The sequence below is a fragment of the Astyanax mexicanus genome, chromosome 22, assembly GCF_023375975.1.
Source record: "Astyanax mexicanus isolate ESR-SI-001 chromosome 22, AstMex3_surface, whole genome shotgun sequence".
Lineage (NCBI taxonomy): Eukaryota > Metazoa > Chordata > Actinopteri > Characiformes > Acestrorhamphidae > Astyanax > Astyanax mexicanus.
The window spans coordinates 27,566,867-27,586,954 of NC_064429.1; the positions used below are offsets into that span (position 1 = coordinate 27,566,867).

At 37.2% G+C, this 20,088-nt stretch overlaps 1 protein-coding gene across 1 annotated transcript; it reads left to right on the forward strand.

The window, feature by feature from the left end:
* Nucleotides 1-1,773: 1,773 nt before the first annotated feature.
* Nucleotides 1,774-19,460, forward strand: LOC111191723 (xenotropic and polytropic retrovirus receptor 1 homolog). The gene is made up of 14 exons (XM_022667402.2): nucleotides 1,774-1,857; nucleotides 7,012-7,084; nucleotides 7,199-7,404; nucleotides 7,508-7,660; nucleotides 7,748-7,828; nucleotides 9,218-9,299; nucleotides 9,403-9,590; nucleotides 9,717-9,896; nucleotides 11,830-11,998; nucleotides 13,573-13,764; nucleotides 15,531-15,691; nucleotides 16,758-16,894; nucleotides 17,133-17,306; nucleotides 19,394-19,460. Exons 1-14 carry the CDS (start codon nucleotides 1,774-1,776, stop codon nucleotides 19,458-19,460), a joined length of 1,947 nt encoding a protein of 648 aa, XP_022523123.2.
* Nucleotides 19,461-20,088: the final 628 nt, after the last annotated feature.

Below are 20,088 nucleotides of genomic sequence, written 5' to 3' on the forward strand. Positions count from 1 at the left end.
TTTCTCTGCAATGGGGGGTCCTCTATGATTTATGACCATGTATGTGTTTTTATCAGACGTCCTCTGAGAAAATGACAGGCTGAATTACCTACTGTTTTTCGCTGAACTCTTTTCATGGTCCTCCAGAAATTTTATTCCCGTCCAGATGCACATCTCTTGAGTTTCGTCACCTCACGTTTAATAAAACAGCCATTTTTCCATTGACACGGCCTTTGGGTGCGCGTTTCCACAGAGATTCATGTTAAAAACACAACAGTGAGTGGAAATGGAGGAGCTACTGAACACAATGTCATGTGACCAAGAAAGCCTTAAAAAAACTCACTGGTCATCCTGTTTTTTTCAATTGCAGTCCGGATACTAGACTTTTATCACTGAGTAGAAGTGTGAAATATTTTTTTACCGACGTCCTCCTGAGAAACTAATCCCATCCAGATAGGGCTTTAGCCTTGCTGCCAGAACCAGTGTTTTAAAATGTCCCCTTTTCCACTGCAGGTTCTGAATGGTTCTGAATTAACTTTTCCATTGGGACACAGAATGGCATGAAATGCTTATCAAACCATTTATTTAACCATTATAGATTCATAGATGTAATGTATAGCTGCGAAGAATTAAAGCAGTATTATACAACAATTAGCTTTTTTTCAGATGGTATAGTTCGCTTTTTTAGCAACCACTAATGGAGACATGCATTTCTGGACAAGCTGAAAGATACAGAAGTGGCATTTGACTAAAATGAATCAAGTGGATTGAACCGGTAGGTTAATACTACAGGATTTTACACAAATTCTTACATAAAATGCATTGTTACACGTGAGCTTTGAGGGGTGAGATTAGCAGTGCTAGCTGTTTGGGCGCAAAAAGAGAGTTAGAGGTGCTCTCTGTAGCAAGGAATTTTCTGTATTTAGCTAGGCCAATGGTCCCAACCATCCATTTGCTACTACTACTAAGTGCTACTACACAGGGACGGTGAGGATTTGCACACGCATTTTATACATGTGAAATCAGCCACCACCTCTTTTCAAACTGCTGCTGATATCACAGACCAATTGTGCTCTCTCAGGGCTCCAGCAGCTGATGACAAGCTGCATGATCGGGATTTGAACCAATGCTCTTCAGATCATGGTGCAGCGCTTTAGACCGCTGGACCACTCGGTGCCCCTAGCATTTTTTTAATCTCTGTCCAGAAAACGAACACTATTGGGCGATTGAACACAGTCATCATCGATGTTAAGATCCGCTGGTTGGGTGGCTGGGTCTTGCTAAGCCATGGTAGGCTGGTAGCGATGCCCAGCAACTGTCGATTTTGACAATCTACGACTATCTAGGCTTAAACCAACACTATATGATTTCTTGCATCAGTTTTGTTGCAGACTCTGTTTACTGAATACTCAATTTAATTTAAAGCTTTACCTTTATTTTTAAAGTAAAAATTGACGTAGTTCTGCTTTGAATGTTTTCCCTAGAACCATATGTTCAAACCGAGAACCAGAAACCATAGAGGAACCATGGAGGAACCAATAGTGTTGCTATTTGGTTAGTGTTAGTTGAGTAAGGTTGTTTAAATGAAGAGACGACTGGATGAATTATAGATGAGAGTAGTAATTCTTTGTGCTCTCGCTCTGTAACAGCCTCTATTGGGTCTTTTGTACCTACCTACCTCCTTCTCTCTCTCTCTCTCTCTCTCTCTCTCTCTTTCTCTCTCTCTCTCTTTCTCTCCCTCTCTCTTTGCTGTTGAGAGTCAGACTAACTTTGTTGCTCTGGCTGTTTGCTAAAATGTCAGTAACTCATATAAGCTTCTCTGAGCATCTGACGGTGCAGATGATTCCAGAGTGGAGGAAGCAGTACGTTTCTTATGAGGTAGGCTGTAATTTATTATTTCATTTATCATTTTATTATATTTCATATTGTGTGTGTTTGTGTTTACATTCATGAATTAAATTTATTTAAATTTTATTTAAATTTATTTAACCCTTTCAGACCCTGCATCCATTACAATGGGCATCATGTATTTTCTTTATTTTTAAATGTTTTATTGGACTTGTTAACCAATTAGTAACAGTAACTTGGCTCCACCCACTGCACTGGAAAAACAGTAGTACTAGAACCATTGAGGCAAAGTAAAAGCACATTTTAGTAATATATTTACTGTAATATAGAATGCTCTTCATCATGTTTTCAGGTTTTCAATGCAATGGAAATAAAAATAAACTATTAAATTTTTGTAGTTAATTGGATTTACTTGCTAAATAGATTTTGCATTAGAATATTAGAGTTTTATTTTCTGTGCATTGCAGACAGAAACCAGCATTTTTTCCATCACTGGAAATAATTCAGGTCTGAAACGGTTAAGAAGCATGTTTTTGAACGAAAATGTTTTTGAATGTATGTTTTCTTTATAAGTATAAGCATATGGTACATTCGTTCTAATAACCTGTTTATTTCAGGCCTTAAATACCATGCTTAGCAAGGGAGACACATGGGACGTCTTATACAAACACTGTAAGTGATATTAATGAATGCATCATTGTTTTACACTATTTGATAAAATGTACTGCATGGAAAATTATACTTGCATTATGCACCAAATGTTTAAAACATAAACCATAATACATATTTAAATGGATCTAATAATGCAACTAGATATGCATTTTCTGAAGGAAATACCAGTGCTTTCTAAGCAAAACAATAGTGAAATAATAAAGAAACAATAGTTTTCTTACACAATTGCTGGATATGTAGAAAAGGATGCTTTTGCAGATAGATACAGTAGATACCAGATCAGGTAGGCCAGGTGGTTGCTAAGGTGTATAAAGTATTTAGAATCAGAGTGGTTGCTAAGGTAGAGATAGAGTGGTTGCTGTAGTATGGTTGTGATGGTATTCCAGGTGGCTCCTAAGGCGTTGCTAGTCGATTGCTAGGTAGTTGCAGTAGTATCTTAGATGATTGCTGTTGTTAAGTGGTTGCTATAACATAGGTTGGTTTTCTGTGTGGTTGCTATGGTGTTGCTAAGTAGTTATCCTATGGTATCCTACATATGATATCTCATGTGGTTGGTAAGATAAGTTGTTAAGTGGTTACAAGGTAGTATTCTAGGTGGTTGCTAAGGTGTTGCAAAAGGTTGCAATGGTATCCCATGTAATGGGTAAAATGGACTTGCTAAAGTGTTGCTAAGTAGTTACTAGGCAGTTGCTATGACATCTTAAATAAATGAGGTAGATAGATGCCATGCTACTTACAAGACCCACTCAAAAATATAATATACATTAAAGTTTTTTTTTTATTATTGATCCTGGAAGTATAATAATAATAAAAAAGAAGCAAAGGGATTAAGGCTAATGTATAAATTATAATAATGTAATGTAATAATGTATAATATTGAGCTGATGTTAAGCTCACTGCACCGTGTTTTGAAGTTGGAGGCTAAACCCCTCTCCTCTCAGGATCCACTAACAGCGCCCGTCACAGCACAATTTACGCTCCTTTAATAGACAATGCAATAATCTCATAAATTATTCTCAGTGTAACACAACACCTCCCACAACTTATCATTGCAGCACATATTCTCACAATACCACGGCTAATACAGCAGCAGTTAATCATTAATGAGATAAAGTGCGCCCCTATTACAGAGAGAATGGAACAGATCATATGGTTATGGGTTATATGTGAATAATTCTAATTATTTAAAGGCTAATTATTGTTATTGCCTTTACTGCATGAATTATTAAATGTAGAGTTATGTGTAAAATCTTGGCCACCCTTTCACGATTGTGAAAAGTGTTGAGACACTTGTGCAACTCGTTTTTTCGAAATCAAGAAAAAGACTTTCTACTAGATTTTGGAGCATTGCTGTGAGGATTTGATTGCAATCAACACAGATGGTAAGGTGCCAAGGATGAGGATGCTTGATGATCACCATTCTACCTCATCCCCAACTCCCCAACTCATCCCAAAAGTTGCTGAGTATAATATAGGAATCCCCCCGAGCCTAATGTATCAACACACTGGTTGCTGAGAAAAATGTGGAAATTGGCCTGAGCTTTATTTGTCAACACCCCCACTGCTAAGTATAATATGTGATTTGGCTTGAGCCACATGTGCCAACATCCTGGTTTCTGGGAAAAAAAAATAGGAATTGGCCTGAGCTGCATGTGCCAACACCCTGGTTATGGATTATAAAATTTAATTGACCTGAGCTACATGTGCCAACGCCCTGGTTACCGAGTATAATATTAAATCAACCTGACATAGATGTGCCAACACCCCCATTGCTAAGTATAATATAGGATTTGGCTTGAGCCTCATGTGCCAACATTCTGGTTTCTGGGAAAAAAATTGGGAATTGGCCTGAGCTGCATGTGCCAACACCCTGGTTACCGAGCATAATATTTAATTAACCTGAGCTACATGTGCCAACACCCCGGTTACCGAGTATAATATTGAATTGACCTGAGCTGCATGTGCCAACACCCCGGTTACTGAGTATAATATTGAATCAACCTAAGCTGCATGTGCCAATTCCCCGGTTACCAAGTATAATATTGAATTGACTTGATCTGCATGTACCAACGCCCCGGTTACCAAGTATAATATTGAATTGACTTGATCTGCATGTACCAACGCCCCGGTTACCAAGTATAATATTGAATTGACTTGATCTGCATGTACCAACGCCCCGGTTACAGAGTATAATATTGAATCGACTTGAGCTGCATGTGCCAACACCCCGGTTACCGAGTATAATATAGAATCAACCTGAGCTGCATGTGCCAACACCCCAGTTATTGAGTATAACATAGAATCGACCTGAGCTGCATGTGCCAACACCCCTGCTGGTAAATAAGTATAAAGTGGGAATTGGCTTGAGCCACCCTGGTTGCTAAGTATAAACCACATTTGGCCCATTATGCATGACTGATGCTGAGTTTCTTTGCATATTATAGTCTTAACTTACTGTAAAAATTGACAAAGGCGTATGGAGCCCATACCATAGTATCCATTACTGTGTTTAAGACAGTGATTTATGAGCCATCAGAGATCTCACACATTCAGACTATTTGAAGTAATTCTCGGCCGTGCCCTTTGTTCACAGGCGTCTGGCTGGGTTCCTTGAGTCTATTAATTGTATTGTTCACTGAAGATGGAACACTACTGATTTGTCTCAAGGGATCATTGTTCTCAAAGAGAGCTACAGCATATACAGTATATACAGTTTAAGGCAGGGCATTCTTACTCTCATGGTAAGATTATTTTTTTTCGCAGAATTGTAGAATTAATAAAATTTTGATTTAAATATTGATTTTATGCAGCACTTAAAGTGGTACTGGTACATACTGGCAGAGACATTTTATCAATTGGAGACCAGCTACTGGTTGAAATATGAATATTAAATTTCTTAAAAGGTTCAGTTCCAATCAGCTTTTTGGTTTTACTGCAAGCACAGCTTAAGTAGGGAAAGCCCTTATTGATTATTATACATTTTATGTTTCTACGCATCACACTATTTAAGAAATCAACTTTCCCATACATTTATAATATGGTTCAAACTGGCTTTAATCAGCCTGTACTTGTTCTGCACTGTCACTGTGCTAATGTTCAGCCTTCCTTTCTCTCTGTTCCTCTTATTACAGCTGTATGACTCTCCATAACCTCTCACTCTGTCTATACAAAAATGTTATATGATTGTAACAACAATAAGTAATTGTATTTTAATGACATGGTAACATAATAATGACACTGTAATAATAATGTAGTGATACAGTAATAAAATGATATTAACACCATTGTAATAACAATTTATTAACAGTAATAATGCAAGAAATATTGCATTGTAATAAGATAATAGTAATAACACAATAGTAACACCTTTGTAATGACACACAATAATGTTATAACACTGTGATATCACCATTGTAATAACATAGTAATTGCATAATATAACAACATTAACGACATTAACAGCAACATTAACATGGCAACACTTTTTTAATAACATAGTAATAACACAATAGTAATATCATCAGCATATCTATTGGATTCTTCTGCTTCTTGTTCTATCAGTTTGACCCTCCTCATTTTATTTTTTATATATTAAATTTCTGTATTAAATTTATTTCTGTTAGTTAGCTTATGAATAAAATTATCATTCGAAACATATATATGAGCCATTCCACTGAATGGGTGCCATTTCTGTCCCCAGGAAATTACATGTATAAATGTGCTCACAAAATAACTTTAAAATACATTTTATTATTATCATAATCCAATCATAAATTCATACTATTTAAGTTAAAATACACATTTTAGTTGTGTCCCTGAGTTTCACTCAGTCATGTTACCATAAAACATTACTCCATCTGAAACATCTGGAACATTCATACAAGCCACATCTACAACAGGAAGTGACATCAGCTGGTTCTTCTGAAGATCATGGGAAGACCAAAATTAAGTTTCCTCATTTGTTTTTCTGTATATTTGATCTTATTGTAACTCTAACTGAGGAGGACAATCTCAATGTTCATTTACCTTAATTAGTTCTTAGATCTTATTTGTTTATTTTTAAAATACAACTTTTGGGAAAATCACTAGAATGTTCTCAGTGTCCTCGTGCTATTAGCATAGCCACCATTTAGCTAATTTTTATGTTTTTGCTAATTCTATGCTAAAAAAAAATGCATTCCTGTTATGTTACTTAAACATAAAAAAGTAACAGGAGTGAGTTCTAGTAACAGTAATGAGTCCCATTAAAATGAGTGATTTTTTTTTTGTCATAAATATTCATTATTTGGACATGCAGTCAACCAGTTCTTTAAAATAAAGACTTTTTTGAGAGAAAATCAAAGTAATTAGTAGAGTTGCTTTAATGCTTTCTAAATAATTTTTAATTATCTAAATATTTTTTCAATGAATTGATTGGGAAGTGTTACAACAAGTTAATGGCACCTGTTTATATATAAATATTCGAATATTAATATAAATTAAATATTTGCAGACAGCAATCTTCAAAAGCAGGTAAAGCCAAAGTGGGAGGAGTTCTTTAAGACGTGTGATAAAGAGCTGATGAAAGTGAACAGCTTTTATTCAGGTAAACTGCTTCTACAGCTTAAATATTGGATTTTTTATAATTATTGGTATTGTAATTTTGTCATCAAACTCTAATGCAGTTTTTCTGTTTGTTCTGTTTCTAAATTTTACTCAGAAAAGTTAACAGAGGCGAATCGGAGGCTGGTCTTGTTTGGTATCATTGCTCTGGACAGTTCTGCTCAAGAGATGGGAGGAGATAATTATGCCAACCTTCACTTACATGCCTACAAACCAACACTCAGGAAAAAGTCTGAACTTCATAAGCTGAAAACAGCTGCTGGAGATGTCTATCTCAGTCTGGTCTTTCTTCAGAGCTATCAGGTGGACATCTCTAACGTCTAGAGTCTGATTAGAATCTGATAACAGGATGTTTTGCACATTGAAGTACAGGTATGTTAAATAATCATTATTTTTCTGACTACAGGAAATTAACTACAAAGCTCTTCATAAGATCATGAAGAAGTATGATGCAAAATTTGAATGTGAACATGGATTACAGTGGAAAACTGAAAGGCTGGACGCTTCTGTTTTACACACTGAGAGGAACCACTGTGGACAAATGATGTTTAGACTGGAGGTGAGAAGGTTACTGCCAGGCAAATTGATATTTTAATTGAAACCTTTACCTTTGAAATCGCATTGTTTTATGAATTGAACTCCATAGACGTTCATGCTTCAGCTTGAGGGAGGCAATAAACAGAAATCCATGAGAAGACTTAAAGTTCCACCAAGAGTAAAGGAGCAGGTAAGAACTAGAAGAAAAAGATACTTTGATCTTAATTGTGAATCTTCTTTTCCAGTGTGTCTTCACCTAATAATCAGGGAAACCAGGTTATGCTGTTAGCTGTTTAAGGTCTTAAGAGTTTATTTAAGGTGTCGGAAAAACGCAAAATAAACCGGAGATCCGATTCAAACCTACAGTTATTCACACGAGATAGCTAACGCTAACTAGCTCTGTAAACAGAGTAAACAGAGCTGTTAGGTCCTCCTTAGCTATAGCTCCTAATGCTGAAGCCTGGGTTCAGCGCCACCTATGGGCGGTCCTGAGCCAAGGTGGGCAAGGCCATGAAGTCACTGGTGGACATAGACCCTAACGTCTCTCTGATCAACTTGTATTTCTGAGGATTTTATTTTACTAGCTACTGCAGACAAGGGAGGCTGAAGAACAGTGTTATATGCATCATGCATATACAACTCAGAGACACCTATATTATTTCACAAATAACGAGAAAAAGATGATTTTTGAGGAATAAGAGCTTTAATTACCACTGTACGCTAGTTACAACGACTGTAGAAAAACATGGACAGCAAAATGTGTCTCTGGGTGGGATGATGTGTAGCTCCACCCATCCTCATATGATTAAATGACAGAAAAACCCATTTTCTATCTCTTTTTGTCCTCTAAATTGTCTTTCCATCTCTATTATTCCAAACTTTTCAACAGTTCTACACTGTAAGCCCAGATAAGTTGAATTTATTTTTAAAAAATTAGGAAACTGGTTGCCTTAAAAAAGTTAAGTAATGGAGAGTGAAAACTTAAGTTAGCTTAATTTAGAAAATCAAGTTATTACAACTAAAGGGGAATTTGATTTAATTATAAGGTAGCCCAGAGGGAATCACAACACACTGATGGTGAGGGTTAGTCAGAAACTGTTGGACACACACTATGCAAATAGATTGTGACAGAAGCCAATGGAAAAAGAAGCTGCTAATGGCAACAGACTAAACTCTTTATTATTATTATTAAGTTGGTTCAATTCAAAGATCTCAGTTTGAATGTTTATGTGCCCACAAATGTTCAACTAACTCAAAATAGTTGAGTATTGTTTAGACATTTTCAATTTTATGTAAAAGAGACTTCAGAAATCATTTGAGTTTAAACAATGTATGGGTTTACAGTGTAGTACTATTCACTGTTCTAGTACTTGCTTCTGTATTGTAAGCTCAATGAAAGCAGTCTGAGACACTCTCCATTTCTCCAATAGGATGGGGAAAAAAGGGGAACCAAAGTTTCCATGTTTTCTACAGTGATTTAGAATTGAAAAAATATTTGTCTAATGTTAAACATCTAATAGACTTCTAATAGAGTGAAACCTCCAGGGCTTTAAGATCTATTTTTTTTATTCCCGCAAAGACAGCCTGGCAGTGGATAACCTTTCGGATCGGAGTCACCTCTGGCCTTGTGATAGCTCTGCTTGCTTTAATTGTATTTAAAGGTACAGTACGTTTTAGTCATGCTACATTACATTGCTGGAGAATTTTTTTTTTAATTTGTAAATCTTGGAAATTCTAATTCTAATGCTTCTCTATGTGTGTAAGTGAGGTCTGAATCCCAAATGGAGCCACTGGTGCCGCTCCTCCAGCTGTACAGAGGAAGCTTTCTATTGGTGGAGTTCCTGTATCTGCTGGGATTAAGCATATGGTTCTGGAGAAGATCTGGCATCAATCACGTTCTTATATTCGAGCTGGATCCCCGACGTCACTTATCACATCAACATGTTTTAGAGGTGATGTGCTCAGGACTGCTGTATGTCCATCACATGTATCATCACATCAGCGTTTTTTTCTGTAGTGGTGAGGATACATGGTGATCCAGTAATGCTGATGTGATTGCTTTGTGTTTGTGATTGTAGGTGGCAGGCTTTCTGGCAGTGTGTTGGTGTGCCAGCATGCTGGCATGTCTACATCCTTCACTGCTGTCAGTTCCTCAGCAGCTCCACCCCCTGTTCTTGCACAGTCTGCTGCTGCTCCTGCTGTTAAACCCCACCCCAACCTGCCACTCTCGCTCTTGTCGCTGGCTCCTGGCTGTGATGGTGAGATGTGATGTTGTAGATATCGTGCTCGGGCTTTGTGATTACAGCAAAAGTGTTGAATTGACAAAAAATATATTTATACCCCATGAACTTTTCAACATTTCGTCACCTTACAACCACAAACTTAAATGTATTTTACATTTTTAGATTTTTAGATTTTAAGTGATAGGCAAACACAAAGTATTGCATAAGAGTGAAGTAGAATGAAAATGATGCTTTTCAAACCTTTTAACAAATAAAAAATAAAATAAAAAAGGGTGAAGTACAAAAGTATTTACTCTAAAACCCCCCTAAATAAAATCCAGTGCAATCAACTGCCTTCAGAAGTCACATAATTATAAACACCTGTTCTGTGAAGGCCTCAGTAGTTTGTTAGAGAACACTAGTGAACAAACAGCATCATTAAGACCAAGGAACTCAGAGATAAAGTTGTGGAGAAGAAGTTTAAAACATGGCGAGGTTATAAAAACATATCCCAAGCTTTAAGCTTCCCAAATAGCAGTGTTTAATCCATCATCCAAAAATAGAAAAAGTATTCTACAACTGCAAACCTACCAAGTCATGGCCGTTCACCAAAACAGACAGATCAAGCAAGGAGAGCACTGGTCAAAGAAGCAGCCAAGAGACCCATGGTCACTCTGGGGGAGCTGCAGAAATCCGCAACTCAGGTGGAAGAATCTGTCGACAGGACTATCAAACACAATCATAAGTCATGTGCTCCATAAGTGGAGTTTTATTACGTAAATTTGGGAGTTTGATCCACGCCTTTACTCCTCCCACTCTCCAACCTATATAACCGTCACTTCCTCTCTACCTGCATGTCGAACAACCTCGCACCCACGTCCTCCCCATCTTCCTCCTTCATTTATTTTCTTCCTTTCTCTTCCTGTTTCTCTTTGTGTGTGTGGGGGGGCTTCAGCTTCACGCTTTTCCAGCATAGCTGCCCAGAACTCCTGCCCAACCATTTGAGTTCACCCCCCCTCCCTTTTTTCTTCTCTTTCAGTCAAGGGCATGGGAAAATACTAGCAAAATATGGCCTTTATGGAAGAGTGTCAATAAGAAATCCATTGGTAAAAGAAACATATGAATTTCGGTTTGCAGTATCTGTGGTCAGATCAAAAGACCAATGTTGAACTTTCTGTCCTAAATGAAAAGTGCTATATGGGGAGGAACAGTAACACCGCTCATCACCCTGAACACACCATCCCCACAGTGAAACATGGTGGTGGTAGCATCAGCTACATGGGACAAACTGTTAGCTGATAGCACCCTGTCTTACAGGAACACTCATGGTTCCTTAGAGTAGTGCTATCGGGCGGCATTTACTTCCCGCTAGCACTGTGGTTAGCGGCTAATGCTAATGCTGCTGCACCCAGCCTTAGTGCTGGAGAAACTTCACTGAAAACTCTGAAAGCCCTTATACAAAATATTGGAAATCTAAGCTTACTGTAAATAAATGGAAGCGCTTTTTTCACCCAAATAAACAGTTTTCAGGAGGGAAATCTGAGCAGATTAACATACAGCACTCGTTTGACTTTGAAAGAAAAAATATATTTTTAAGAATTACAGTTATGTTTACTTAGGTGCTTTTCCTCCAGCTTCCCTATTAGAAGGGAAACATAGAGATACCCTTGCTCACTTCAATGTAGGCATCCTTACTTGTGTTGCTTAATGCGCCTTATAATAAAACAGACCAGAAAATCGATGTTTACTTATAGCGTGCCTTAAAATCTGGTGGGGGTAATTAATATTTTTAATCTTTCACTATTTCATATTTATTAACATTGTGTATAAAGGTTAAGCTATTATATGTTGGTTCATTGGTTGATCTGGAAACCAAATGAAATGTCTGCAATTAGAATGAAAATGTAATTCTATGTATAATGTTAACAGTATGTTCTTATAAAACAGTGCTACTCCTGTTCATCCACAGTGGAAAGTCCTGACAGCACCTTTCCGGCCTGTTGGGTTTGCAGAGTGCTGGTTAGCTGACCAGCTCAACAGTCTGAGCCCTCTTCTCCTGAGCCTGTGGGATATGCTCTGCTTCTACACCTCTCAAATAAATTGGCAAGATCTGCAGGCTGGTTACTTTCTCTACAGAGGTACGAGAAACCTCAGAACACCCAGTGTAACCGTACAGATATCTGTACCTTCTACAGCGACATATTTCTTGATTTTATCATATATATTTTTAATAAAAGTGTGCTGTGTTCTGCGTAAATATTGTTTAATTTTTTTAAACATACTTCTAGGATATTTAGTCTGTTTAGAAACTAATCTGTGAAGTAAATAGCCTGTTATATCACTCTGAAAAAAATAAGACACCACTTAAAATTGATGAGTTTCTTTGATTTTACCAAATTCGAAAACCTCTGGAATAAAATCAAGAGGAAGATGGATGATCACAAGCCATCAAAGCAAGCTGAACTGATACTCTTTGCACCAGAAGTGGCATAAAGTTATCCAAAAGCAGTGTGTAAGACTGGTGGAGGAGAACATGCCAAGATGCATGAAAACTGTGATTAAAAACCAGGGTTTTGATTTCTGAACTCTTAAAACTTTATTAATATGAACTTGTTTTCTTTGCATTATTTGAGGTCTGAAAGCTCTGCATCTTTTTTGTTAATTCAGCTTCATTTTCTGCAAATAAAAGACAACATCAGAGGAACAGCAGAAGATCTAAAGAAGTGATTGGAACACTATTTGACATGTCTTGGACACTGTACTCTTTGATCTTTAGGAAAAAGTGCTTTTTTTAGTGCTTTAACGTCAATCATTCAGACTCTTTAGAATCTCAAACTCTTTGTTGAACCTGGAAAAAGTGTTTTTTTCATCAGTAATTTTATTGGTGAAATTGTCCACCAGTGTGATTTCAAACTTCTACGTTCCCATTTAAAACAAAGTTAAATCCAAGATGGCAGCATTCAAGATGGCTTCAACATTATTTACATGGTTTAACAGGCTTCTTCCTTCAGTCACAACTGTTAAAAATTGACTTGCCATCTGCCAAATTGTAAAATCAGCTTAATGTTTTGGTTCACTGGAGCATAAAACCACACAAATGCTACAAGTTGGCTGCAAGACTTTAATTTGAAGACAATTTAATGTAGCATAAAGAAGAATAATATGGATGCAGAGTGGTCCAGCAGTCTAAAGCGCTGTCACTATGAGCGGGAGGTCGCAGGTTTGAACACCAGCTCAATAAGCTGCCGGCGCTCAGAGGGAACACAATTGGCCCTGCTCCCTCGGAATGGGTAGATGGAGCTCTTTCCCCACATCACTAAAAGGTGATGTCCACAGCACAGGGCATCTGTGAGCTGATGCATTGGAACCAAGTGGCTGCACTTTCCTCTGAGTGCGCTGTGATGCTATTTAGCAATGCTGCATCAGCAGCAGTTAGAAAAGAGGCGGAGTCTGACTTCACATGTATCGGAGTAAGCATGTGTTAGTCTTCACCCTCCTGGTGTGTTGAGGCATTACTAGTGATAGTGGGAGTCTTAATTAGTGGGTTGGGTAATTGGCCGAGTAAATTGGGAGAAAATGGGGAAAAAAACTTACTGCTAGCTGAAGTTCTAGGTCTAGTACAACATTTAAAGCAATTTTCAATCAATTTGAATTTACTATTTTTTTATCAATTTGAAATTACTGTTTTTTCTCTGTCTGTGTGTTTTTTTAGAGAACCTGGACTGGGAGAGACAGAGTAAAGTAGTTACATGTCTGATTCAGTGTTTTCCTCCATGGCTGAGGTTCACTCAGTGTCTGCGGCAGTACTGGGACAGCAATAACACCCTGCACCTCCTAAATGCTGGAAAATACTCCACTGTTTTACTCATGGTCACTTTCGCAAGCCTCTACAACGCAGCCAGAGGTAGTATGAGCTCACCTGCAATGCAGAATATTTCTGTGCATGCAACACATCTCTGAAAAACAACAGACAAAACTAAAACTTAGTTTTAAGCTTTAGTTTTAAGCTTTTTTTTAAAAGGTAGACTACTAAACTCCTTTCTTGTTCTGTAGTCCTTGTTATGCCTATATGTTTCATGCTGTATCTACACTTTACTGTATCTACATTTACAAAGACAACCATTGATTTTCTGTTAAAAGTTTCTCTAGACTAAAACAGCACAATTTGGTCCAGATAAAACAGACTCTGGTTCATTTGTACCCTTAGTGCGGTTCGATTGAGCAGGTATGAAAACAGTAATTTAAAACAAGGAGACTGAGGGCAGATAGAGGAGATAATTTTTATTTGGTCCCAAACAACTCTGGAGTGGTTTGCTTGTGGTGAAAACGTGATCCAATCTGGATCCAACCAAGCTATCATATACACCCCTGTTATTTATTTAAGATAAACTGCTAATAAGGTGCAGTTTAATCTGATGCATTAGCCAGATAAAGCTAATTACCAGAGCTATGAACAAACACAGTATGTGCACAGTATGTGCTGTATTCAAGAACACTTGCTGCCACAGTAAAATTCGCTGGCGGTTCTATCATGCTGTGTGATCTGGGAATCTTGTTAAACTTGAGGATTAATCGCATAGATTTCAATCAATATCAGCAGATTCTGGAGAACAATGTTGAAGAATCAGTGAGAAAGTTGAAGTTGCACCAGGTTGACTCTAAACTCAAAATTTACTAAAGCATTCATGCAGAGGAACAAGTACAGCGTTCTGGAATCATCATCTCAGTCCCCAGACCTGAATATTATTGTAAATCTGTTGTGAGATTTAAAGCGGGCTGTTCATGAAGCAACTTAGAGCTTCTTAAAGGTGTAAAAATAGTCATTTCTTTGCATCGGTAGTGCAATGCCCTAGTCGCTAGCATTGTAAATCTGTTGGGAGCATCAACTAAAAGTGCTGCTAAAAGGGCTATTTATCAAAAGTTCCTACTCGTTATCATGCTTCACTTCAACCCAAGTCAATTTCACACTGGATTTCTTCTTTAAAGGATATGCTGCAACTTCTTGGTATTAAAAACCAAAAGTAAAAATGTTGAAGAATCAGTGAGAAAGTTGAAGTTGTGTCTGGACTGGATACTTCAACAAGACAACGACCCTAAACTCTGCTCAAAATCTACTAAAGTATTCCTGCAGAGGAACAAGTACAACGTTCTGAAATGATCATCTCAGACCCCAGACTTATATTATTGAAAATCTGTGGTGTGATTTAAAGTGGGCTGTTCATGATCAGAAACCTGAATCAAACCTGACTGAACTGGAGGTGTTTTGAATGTTTTGTAAAGAAGAATGGTCCAAAATACCTTAAACCAGATGCCAGACTCTCATTGGAAACTACAGGAAGAGTTTAGAGGCTGTTGTTTCTGCAAAAGGAGGATCTACTAAATATGCCAAATTTTGTTTAACTCCTATAAACTTCATTTCACATCTCAAATATCACTGTGTTCATCAGCTATATGATATATTTAACTGAAATTGCTGATCCGGACAATCAATGATTTATAAAGAAAAATCATGAAAATGATCAGGGATGCCCAAACTTTCAGACCACTGTAGCTATGGAAGTTAAATTTTATGTTGTCTAGTTTAAAAGGAACTCAGTAAAACACATTATCAGCATATATAAACTGGGAAAGCACTGAGTATGATATCTGTGTACCTGTTTACCTGTTTAGCGAGAGCTGCTCAGGCTGTGGAGCTGAGTGTGTATCTGTACCTGTGGGCCATGGCTACCTGTATGAGTGTGTTGGTGACGGTCAGCTGGGATCTGAGGATGGACTGGGGACTGCTGCAGGGGAACGGCCTCCTTAAAGAGGAGCTGTTATTCTCAAGAGAGGTAAAGTAAAGTATTCTCAGAGTCTGTGTTACATTACATTACATTACATTACATTACATTACATTACATTTGGCAGACGCTTTTGTCCAAAGCGACTTACAATATTGAAGTGCAAATAATAGAAGAGGTTAAGTACAAAAATAATAGAAGTTAAAAATAAAGCATCTATAGATGCTTGTTGTATAGCATAGCAGCATGTGTCTGTATAGCAATTCAAAATCAAAGTTGTCAGCACAATAGCATCACACAAAATCCACAAGAAAATTGGAACATTTCAATTGGTCCATCCATTGTTAAAATTGAAAACATTTAAAATTGCCAGATTTTGTACACTGTCAGCATTTTCAAAGTTACTTGGCAACAATTGTTTGACATTGATTTTCAATAAATGTTAAGGATTTATAATGTCATATATTTTTTTACCTTGTGCAAAAAGGGTACAGTTACTGACGCAACTTAACCAATGTGTTACAATTCCACTTTATGTCTAGTAACTTTCCTCGACCCTCAATCCACAGAGTTGTATGAGGAATACCAGAAACACGCTGTAGAAGGCATTACCTCCCACAGTGGACAGTGCAGTGGGTGGAAATGATTGTGACTGGCTAGTAAAGGAGTGGCATAAAGTTATCCAAAAGCAGTGTGTAAGACTGGTGGAGTAGAACATGCCAAGATGCATGAAAACTGTGATTAAAAACAAGGTTTATGCCACAAAATATTGATTTCTGAACTCTTAAAACTTCATGAATATGAACTTGTTTTTTTTTGCATTATTTGAGGTCTGAAAGCTGAATCTTTTTTACTCTTTCAGCCATTTCTCATTTTCTGCAAATAAGTGCTCTAAATGAGAATATTTTTATTTGGAATTTGGGAGAAATGTTGTCCGTAGTTTACAGAATAAAACAACAATGTTCATTTGACATTAGAAACTGGAAAGTGGTCTCTTATTTTTTTCCAGAGCTGTGTGTATATATATGTATTCTAGTCCCTTTGTTTTTTATTCCTCATTTACTTTATGACCCTTTGCAGATTTGTTTCGCCCTAAACGCTGGAGTCTCTCTTTCAGGTGTATTACTATGCAGCCATGTTAGCAGATGTGCTACTGCGGATCTCTTGGGCTATAAATATCCTCCTGGCTCAGATGAAGGATTCAGCTGCTGCTGCTTCTGCTAGTGCTGTACTGGCTCCACTGGAGGTCCTCAGGTTAGATTCCTTTCTAAAGTGAAAAAAGTGCCAGGCGGCTGAGAACACATCGATTTTTAATAGAGACGCTCAGAACAAATCTGACAGCGCTCAGGGTTGGCCAGCGGAAGATTTTTAAAACTAGTATTGTGAGGATGAACACTTTTCTTGCACAGTTTACCTTCAATGCAGTGACCATGATGGATGTAGAGATGTTTTTAAGTTGTTTTTAAGATTTAAGTTTTACTCCATTCTGCAGGCGTTCTCTCTGGAACCTCTTTCGGTTAGAGAACGAGCAGCTGAAAAACTGCGAGCGGTGTCGAGCTGTTCGGGATTTTGATTTTCCTGTCAACCTGCCAGAGCAGTTCCTCCAGGAGAAGCTGATGGACCAGGATGAGAAGCAAAATGATCATCATGCTACCAGCACTTTAAAGCATAAATTAAAATGTCTACCTTTTAGATATTTAAGGTGATTTGTTCTTGTGTTCATGTGCATACTTTCATCATTAATAAAACAGTCGCAAAAATAGATGCAACGCTAATCAGAAGGAAGATACAGGGGTTGGACAATGAAACTGAAACACCTGGTTTTAGAGCACAATAATTTATTGTGGTGACGGACAGTTCTGGTGGAAACAGGAGAGTTGAGGCGCACATTGAATTCTGTCGTGATTTGATCAGCCGTGGTTTTATGTTATTTGGATACAATCCGGATTAGCACCCGAACATCCCTTTCAGACAGCTTCCTCTTACAGCGTCCACAGTTAATCCTGTTTGATGTGGTTCGTTCTTCTTGGTGTTATGCTGACATTACCCTGGATACCGTGGCTTTTTATACATCACAAAGACTCGCTGTCTTGGTCACAGATGCTCCAGCAAGACGTGCACCAACAATTTGTCCTCTTTTGAACTCTGGTATGTCACCCATAATATTGTGTGCATTGCAATATTTTGAGCAAAACTTTGCTCCTACCCTGCTAATTGAACCTTCACACTCTGCTCTTACTGGTGCAATGTGCAATGAAGATTGGCCACCAGGCTGCTCCAATTTAGCCATGAAACCTCCCACACTAAAATGACAGGTGTTTCAGTTTCATTGTCCAACCCCTGTAAAGGTTATCAGGAAAATAAATAATTTAAAAAAGTTCCTGCAGGTTTTGCTGTAGGTTTGGAGGGTCTAGCAATCGCAGAGTATCTACTGTCTAATCTAATGTCTTCAAAAGGCATGTCAACATGTTACAGGACCTCATGAATGTAACATTGGGCTGTTAGAGTGCCTTTAATTAGTAATTGGTCCTGAACACAGTGCCTCCACACATGGATTCATTGGTGATATCCTCAAGGGCAAAAGCAGGACTCAACATTAATATGGATGAGGCACTCTATTACAGTCTGGAATGATCACCCACCAAGTTTCATTCCTGTTGGTTAATTTCTTCTGGGTGCAGCTATTTTGTTTGACTATAAGTATTGTATGTGCAGTGGCGTGAAAAGGTATTTTGGCCCCTACAGATTTATTTTGTTTTTGCTTTTTTGTTATACTGATATTTTTCAGATGATCAAACTAACTTTAAAATAAGACAAAGATAACCTAAGTAATTAAAAACCTAAGTAAATAAAAAAGTAATTGTATTTATTAAAGGGAAAAAAACCTTCAAACCAATCTAACCCTGTGTGAAAAAAGTATTTGCTTCCTAAAACTAATAACCTAATAACTTGGTTGTGCCAATCTTGGCGGAAACACCTGCAATCAAGCTTTACTGATAACTGGCAGTGAGTCTTTCACATCTCTGTGGAGTAATTTTGGCCCATTCTTCTTTACAGAAATATCTTAATTTAGCCACATTAAAGGGGTTTCCAGAATGAACTGTCTGTTTAAGATCATCTAAAGCATCTCAATCAGACTTTGACTAGGCCACTCCAAATCCTTCATTGTGTTTTGTTTTTTTAAGCCGTTCAGAGGTGGACTTTGTGTTCATGTGCTTTGGATCATTGTCCTGCTGCAGAACCCAAGTTCGCCTGAGCTTGAGGTCACAACTGGATCTTTATTTTATCAGATTGAGGCATTAAATGTTGATTTTTTAGATCTTTTAGCTGCTTCATGTTGTCAGACAGGTTCAATTTAAGAGATTTCTTGATTGTACAGGTTATTGATTCTGGTAATAATCAGATCTGGTTGTGGTTAATAGTGAAATTGAATGCTTTCCAAAAAGTGTGATTGATCCCAGTTAATTTCTGGGTAGCAAACACTTTTTCACAAAGGGCGAGATTGGTTTGGATAGTTTTTCATTTAATAAATAAAATTATTATTTGAAAAAAGTGATTTTTATATCTACTCAAGTTATATTAATCTGATATTAAAGTTTGTTTGATGAAATGTAAAAGCAAAAGAAATCTGTAAGGAGCTAAATACTTTTTCACACCACTGTAAGTTGAGATAACTGCAAAAACAGCAAACAATTATTTGTGAACTATAGAATAGATAGACAATAGTCAATAATTATGTTTCTGGTTTTGCAGAACAAGAGTTCATCAGACAAACTTACCCACTGGAAGCTCAGAGATGGAGCCAGGCATGAGTCCATGAAGACGGCAACGTGGAGAGATGCATGTTGTTAAAGATGATATAAAATTTCGTTAGGTAGCCTATTTAATAATAAGCAGCCAAAACAAGAGGAAATGGAATAGAATGCTAATAAAAGTCTGACAATCTTATGATTAATGAATAAATACTTTTTGATTTTGCTGAGTTTAATCATTACCGGACCTTCACAAGGATTAGTTTTTCTTTTTGACAATACCTTGTTTCAGAAATAGATATTGCAATAATTGTTATTATTGGCATTAAAAACATTGTCTTAGAGATAGTTCCGATAGATTTGTGAATGCAGCTGAGCTCTCCTCACTAAGCAAACTCAATGGTTGCTATACAGATAACATTTTATAATAAGGGTCACAAATAACAGTACTTATAACAGTAATAAACATTGCTAAGTAGTTAGGTAATATTTCAACTAATTATTAATTGACAAATTAAGACACGATAAAACATTACTAAATTGTAATGGTGACTAATGTAATTTTAATTAGTTAATTAAATGTTTAACTAGTGTCAATTTAAATGTGTCGTCATAAGTACTGTTAACTAATGCACCTTTATTGTATTGAAGGCGTAACCAACATATACTACTGATAATGTCAAAATGTTTAGAACA